The sequence below is a fragment of the Benincasa hispida genome, unplaced genomic scaffold, assembly GCF_027475165.1.
Source record: "Benincasa hispida cultivar pf3 unplaced genomic scaffold, pf3_genome.v1.1 HicScf1752, whole genome shotgun sequence".
Taxonomy (NCBI): Eukaryota; Viridiplantae; Streptophyta; class Magnoliopsida; order Cucurbitales; family Cucurbitaceae; genus Benincasa; species Benincasa hispida.
Window position 1 is genome coordinate 1 of NW_028326134.1, and position 6,999 is coordinate 6,999.

A 6,999-nucleotide genomic window follows, 5' to 3' on the forward strand; every position below is an offset into this window, starting at 1 on the left:
AAACAAAAATGCATTTAAATCAAGAATTGCATTCCAATGGCAATCACTTCGCATCAAGACTGCACGTATTCACACTAACAATTCTAACAAGTGAAAGCTAGAAATCACTTCAAGAAAATTAACCTGATTGCGATATGGGTAGATAAATTGGGCAACCAATTCTACATATTTATCATTAAAGCTAAGTTTTGGGTTGGGCTGATATTATAATAAGCCTTTGGGCTTCAAGATGGCTGTTTCATTGTTTTTTCATTTTAATTTTGTAGCTCCATTGTCTTGAACGTGTCGCAGACGTGCACTTCATCAAGTGTCCAGCCGTGAAGTGCTCTGTTTTCTACAGATGAAGCAACAAGATTGGCCTTATTATTGATATTATTTATTCACTTATAAATATACAACGTTTAAAAAAGTGGACATAACTGAACTTTAAATACTGGTGAATGTCAATAAATCAGTTCTTATAAACATGTCAGCACATCATAACTATTTTAAGTTTCAATTAAGTGGTAATATTTTCCTGTAGATCGAGCAATCAACCATCACATTACCAATCATTTCTGAATAATCTGCTTAAACAATAGCAAGCCTATTAAGAGTCTCATCTCATGAATGCGACATTCCAATTTTTCCCACCCCCCCCCCCTCCCCCCCACCCCCCTCGATTCTGAAGAAACTACTTCAAACTAGTGCAATGTTCACCAAAAGTTAGTCCAAACAAATATGAATTACTAAGCAGTTACAAAGAGAAATGAGTACCTTGCAAGCATAATCAAATCCAAAACATGTAGGACCTCTTTTGCATTTGAGATCACCATCAATAGTTTTTGGGCAACCAATCACTCGAGTTTTCAAATTCTTACTCCTAATTGGAAATCAACAGAATGAAGGAGAATATAGATAACAGAATCTTGCACAAAAAAAACAATGGTACCCTAGAATAATTAATAACTCAACCATAGATTTCTGCAATAAAAATAACATATAATAGCTTATCCATATATGACAATGAGAGTGAGAAAGAGAGAGCAAAAAGGAGGGAGGCAATAAACAAATTTCACAATTCTGAGAAATACCTAAGGTTTTCAGGGAGGAGACAGGCATTTGTGTTGGAATCATCTCCACCAATTACAACAAGGTCACCCAGATCAAGGTTCTGAGCAGTTTCTTAAGCTTGCTTAAACTGAAAAATAGAACCGAACTGTCAATTAATGCCTTGACTACAACTAAGACGTCTCAAAATGAAAATTCTGGGAAGGAAGAGTTTCACCTGATCTGGAGTTTCATTCTTATCCCTCCCACTGCATATCATATCAAAACCACCCCGGTAAAACAAAAATGCATTTAAATCAAGAATTGCATTCAAATGGCAATCACTTCGCATCAAGACTGCACATATTCACACTAACAATTCTAACAAGTGAAAGCTAGAAATCACTTCAAGAAAATTAACCTGATTGCGATATGGGTAGATAAATTGGCAACCAATTCTACATATTTATCATTAAAGCTAAGTTTTGGGTTGGGCTGATATTATAATAAGCCTTTGGGCTTAAAAATGGTTGTTTCATTGTTTTTTCATTTTAATTTTGTAGGTCCATTGTCTTGAACGTGTCGCAGTCGTGCACTTCATCAAGTGTCCAGCCGTGAAGTGCTCTGTTTTCTACAGATGAAGCAACAAGATTGGCCTTATTATTGATATTATTTTATTCACTTATAAATAAACACTTTTAAAAAATTGACATACTGAACCTTGAATATACTGGTAAATGTCATAATTTCATATTTATGACATGGTCAGCAACATCATAACTATTTTTTAGTTTCAATTAGTGTAATAATTTTCCTGTAGATTCGAGCATCACCATCACTTACCAATCATTTCTGAAATATATTCTGCATAAACATAGGCATTAGCCTAATAAGAGTCCTATCTCATGAATGCGACCTTCCAATTTATTCCATCGAATTCTGAGAAACTACTTCACCTTTGCAACAGTCACCAAAGTTGATTCCAAACGAAATATGAATTCTAAAGCAGTTACGAAGAGAAATGAGTACCTTGCAAGCAGAATCAAATCCAAAACTTGTGGGGACCTCTTTGCATTTGAGATCACCATCAATAGTTTTTGGGAAACCAATCACTCAGGTTTTCAAATTCTTACTTCTAATTTGAAAACAACAGAAAGAAGGGGAATATAAATAACAGAGTCTTGCACACAAAAAAAAATGGTACCCTAGAGTAATTAATTACTCGACCTTATATTTCTGCAATAAAAACAACATATAATAGCTTATCCATATATGACAATGAGAGTGAGAAAGAGAGAGCAAAAAGGAGGGAGTCAATAAACAAATTTCATAGTTCTGAAAAATACCTAAGGTTTTCAGGGAGGAGACAGGCATTTGTGTTGGAATCATCTCCACCAATTACAACAAGGTCACCCAGATCAAGGTTCTGAGCAGTTTCTCCAGCTTGCTTAAACTGAAAAATAGAACCAACTGTCAATTATGCCTTGACTACAACTACGACGTCTCAAAATGAAAAAATTCTGGGAAGGAGAGTTTTCACCTGATCCTGAGTTTCAATCTTATCCTGCCCACGCATATCATAATCAAAACCACCCCGGTAAAACAAAATGCATTAAATCAGAATTGCATGCAAATGGCAATCACTTCTCGCATCAAGACTGCACGGATTCACACTAACAATTCTAACAAGTGAAAGCAAGAAATCCCTCAAGAAAATTTTAACCTGATTGCGATATGGGTTATATAAAATGGGCAACCATTTCTACATATTTACCTTAAAGCTAGGTTTTGGGTTGGGCTGATATTATAAGCCTTTGGGCTTAAAAATGGCAGTTTCATTGTTTTTGCATTTTAATTTTGCAGGTCCATTGTCTTGAACGTGTCGCAGTCGTGCCCTTCATCTAGTGTCCAGCCGTGAAGTGCTCTGTTTTTTTACAGATGAAGCAACAAGATGGGCGTTATTATTGATATTATTTAATTATTCAAAAATATATTTTTTTAAAAAAGTGGACATATCTGAACCTAAAATACTGGTAATGTCAATAATTCAGTTATTATGAACATGTCAGCACATCATAACAATTTTTAGTGTCAATTAGTGGTAATATTTTCCTATAGATCGACCATCAACCATCACATTACCAATCATTTCTAAATATATATGCATAAACATTAGCAGAGCCTATTAAAAGTCTCATCTCATGAATGCGACATTCCATTTTTTCCTTGAATTCTTGAAGAAACTACTTCAACTTTGCAACGTTCACCAAAGTTGAGTCCAAACGAAATATGAATTCTAAAGCAGTTACAAAGAGAAATGAGTACCTTACAAGCATAATCAAATCCAAAACTTGTGGAGACCTCTTTGCATTTGAGATCACCATCAATAGTTTTTGGGCAACCAATCACTCGGGTTTTCAAATTCTTACTCCTAATTTGAAAACAACAGAAAGAAGGGGAATATAGATAATAGAGTCTTGCAGAAAAAAAAAAATGGTATCCTAGAGTAATTAATTACTCAACCTTATATTTCTGCAATAAAAATAACATATAATAGCTTATCCATATATGACAATGAGAGTGAGAAAGAGATAGCAAAAACGAGGGAGGCAATAAACAAATTTCATAGTTCTGAAAAATACCTAAAGTTTTCAACGAGGAGACAGGCATTTTTGTTGGAATCATCTCCACCAATTACAACAAGGCCATCCAGATCAAGCTTCTAAGCAGTTTCTTCAGCTTGCTTAAACTGAAAATAGAACCGAACTATCAACTAATGCCTTGACTACAACTAAGACGTCTCAAAATGAAATTTCTGGGAAGGAAGAGTTTCACCTGATCTGGAGTTTCAATCTTATCCCTCCCACTGCATATCATATCAAAACCACCCCAGTAAAACAAAAATGCATTTAAATCAAGAATTGCATTCCAATGGCAATCACTTCGCATCAAGACTGCACGTATTCACACTAACAATTCTAACAAGTGAAAGCTAGAAATCACTTCAAGAAAATTAACCTGATTGCGATATGGGTAGATAAATTGGGCAACCAATTCTACATATTTATCATTAAAGCTAAGTTTTGGGTTGGGCTGATATTACAATAAGCCTTTGGGCTTCAAAATGGTTGTTTCATTGTTTTTTCATTTTAATTTTGTAGCTCCATTGTCTTGAACGTGTCGCAGTCGTGCACTTCATCAAGTGTCCAGCCGTGAAGTGCTCTGTTTTCTACAGATGAAGCAACAAGATTGGCCTTATTATTGATATTATTTATTCACTTATAAATATACACTTTTAAAAAAGTGGACATATCTGAACTTGAAATACTGGTAATGTCAATAATTCAGTTATTATGAACATGTCAGCACATCATAACTATTTTTAGTTTCAATTAGTGGTAATATTTTCCTGTAGATCGAGCATCAACCATCACATTACCAATCATTTCTGAATATATCTGCATAAACATTAGCAGAGCCTATTAAGAGTCTCATCTCATGAATGCGACATTCCATTTTTTTTTTTTAATTCTTGAAGAAACTACTTCAACTTTGCAACGTTCATCAAAGTTGAGTCCAAACGAAATATGAATTCTAAAGCAGTTACAAGGAGAAATGAGTACCTTGAAAGCATAATCAAATCCAAAACTTGTGGGGACCTCTTTGCATTTGAGATCACCATCAATAGTTTTTGGGCAACCAATCACTCGGGTTTTTAAATTCTTACTCCTAATTTGAAAACAACAGAAAGAAGGGGAATATGGATAACAGTCTTGCACACACAAAAAAATGGTACCCTAGAGTAATTAATTACTCAACCTCATATTTTTGCAATAAAAATAACATATACTAGCTTATCCATATATGACAATGAGAGTGACAAAGAGAGAGCAACAAGGAGGGAGGCAATAAACAAATTTCATAGTTTTGAAAAATACCTAAAGTTTTCAGCGAGGAGACAGGCATTTGTGTTGGAATAATCTCCACCAATTACAACAAGGCCATCCAGATCAAGCTTCTGAGCAGTTTCTTCAGTTTGCTTAAACTGAAAATAGAACCGAACTGTCAATTAATGCCTTGAACTACAACTAAGACGTCTCAAAATGAAAATTCTGGGAAGGAAGAGTTTCACCTGATCTGGAGTTTTAATCTTATCCCTCCTACTGCATATCATATCAAAACCACTCCAGTAAAACAAAAATGTATTTAAATCAAGAATTGGACTCAAATGACAATCACTTCGCATCAAGACTGCATATATTCACACTAACAATTCTAACAAGTGAAGGCTAGAAATCCCTTCAAGAATATTATCCTTGATTGCGATACAGTTTCATTTTAATTTTTCAGGTCCATTGTCTTGAACGTGTTGCAGTCGTGCCCTTCATCAAGTGTTCAGCCGTGTAGTGCTCTGTTTTTTTACAGATGAAGCAACAAGATGGACTTTATTACTGATATTATTTATTTATTTATAAATATATATTTTTAAAAAAGTGGACATATCTGAACTTGAAATACTAGTAATGTCAATAATTCAGTTATTATGAACATGTCAGGACATCATAACTATTTTTAGTTTCAATTAATGGTAATATTTTCCTGTAGATCGACCATCAACCATCACATTACTAATCATTTCTGAATATATCTGCACAAAAATTAGCAGAGCCTATTAAGAGTCTCATCTCATGAATGCGACATTCCATTTTTTCCTTGAATTCTTGAAGAAACTACTTCAACTTTGCAACGTTCACCAAAGTTGAGTCCAAACGAAATATGAATTCTAAAGCAGTTACAAAGAGAAATGAGTACCTTACAAGCATAATCAAATCCAAAACTTGTGGAGACCTCTTTGCATTTGAGATCACCATCAATAGTTTTTGGGCAACCAATCACTCGGGTTTTCAAATTCTTACTCCTAATTTGAAAACAACAGAAAGAAGGGGAATATAGATAATAGAGTCTTGCAGAAAAAAAAAAATGGTATCCTAGAGTAATTAATTACTCAACCTTATATTTCTGCAATAAAAATAACATATAATAGCTTATCCATATATGACAATGAGAGTGAGAAAGAGATAGCAAAAACGAGGGAGGCAATAAACAAATTTCATAGTTCTGAAAAATACCTAAAGTTTTCAACGAGGAGACAGGCATTTTTGTTGGAATCATCTCCACCAATTACAACAAGGCCATCCAGATCAAGCTTCTAAGCAGTTTCTTCAGCTTGCTTAAACTGAAAATAGAACCGAACTATCAACTAATGCCTTGACTACAACTAAGACGTCTCAAAATGAAATTTCTGGGAAGGAAGAGTTTCACCTGATCTGGAGTTTCAATCTTATCCCTCCCACTGCATATCATATCAAAACCACCCCAGTAAAACAAAAATGCATTTAAATCAAGAATTGCATTCAAATGCCAATCACTTTGCATCAAGACTGCACATATTCACACTGACAATTCTAACAAGTGAAAGCTAGAAACCCCTTCAAGAAAATTAACCTGATTTCGATACGGGTAGATAAATTGTGCAATCAATTCTACATATTTAACATTAAAGCTATGTTTTGAGTTGGGATGATATTATAAGCCTTTGGGCTTAAAAATGGTAGTTTCATTGTTTTTTAATTTTAATTTTGCAGGTCCATTGTCTTGAACGTGTCGCAGTCGTGCCCATTCATCAAGTGTCCAGCCGTGAAGTGCTCTGTTTTTTACAGATGAAGCTACAAGATGGGCGTTATTATTGATATTATTTATTTATTTATAAATATATATTTTTAAAAAAGTGGACATATCTAAACTTGAAATATTGGTAATGTCAATAATTCAGTTATTTTGAACATGTCAGCATATCATAACTACTTTTAGTTTCAATTAGTTGTAATATTTTCTTGTAGATTGAGCATCAACCATCACATTACCAATCATTTCTGAATATATCTGCATAAACATTAGCAGAGCCTATTA

General features: G+C 34.1%; 1 protein-coding gene across 4 annotated transcripts; it reads right to left on the reverse strand.

Annotated features, from left to right (window-relative positions):
• Positions 1 to 6: 6 nt before the first annotated feature.
• On the reverse strand, positions 7 to 4,518 carry LOC150030625 (pyrophosphate--fructose 6-phosphate 1-phosphotransferase subunit beta 1-like). 4 transcript variants are annotated; one of them, XR_016526678.1, is made up of 5 exons: positions 3,865 to 4,518; positions 2,376 to 2,482; positions 1,268 to 1,660; positions 1,074 to 1,180; positions 7 to 334 (listed from the first exon to the last, which is right to left on the reverse strand). XR_016526678.1 is itself a non-coding variant. In XM_090309462.1 (4 exons), the coding sequence occupies exons 1-3, from the start codon at positions 3,976 to 3,978 to the stop codon at positions 1,126 to 1,128; spliced, it is 276 nt and encodes a 91-aa protein (XP_090165588.1). In that variant the 5' UTR covers positions 3,979 to 4,518; the 3' UTR covers positions 7 to 334; positions 1,074 to 1,125. The 4 variants fall into 4 exon arrangements, 2 of the variants coding, with proteins under 2 accessions (XP_090165588.1, XP_090165589.1); XR_016526679.1 differs by lacking the exon at positions 7 to 334 and adding an exon at positions 764 to 862; XM_090309462.1 differs by lacking the exon at positions 1,268 to 1,660.
• Positions 4,519 to 6,999: the final 2,481 nt, after the last annotated feature.

Excerpts from the sequence above, each read along its gene's own strand:
- LOC150030625 (XM_090309462.1), bottom strand. The coding sequence starts at position 3,978 with ATGCGAAGTGATTGCCATTGGAATGCAATTCTTGATTTAAATGCATTT. Across the intron at positions 2,483-3,864 it reads AGATTGAAACTCCAGATCAG|TTTAAGCAAGCTGGAGAAAC; the intron begins GTGAAACTCTTC and ends TCTATTTTTCAG. Across the intron at positions 1,181-2,375 it reads CTCCTCCCTGAAAACCTTAG|TTTAAGCAAGCTTAAGAAAC; the intron begins GTATTTTTCAGA and ends TCTATTTTTCAG.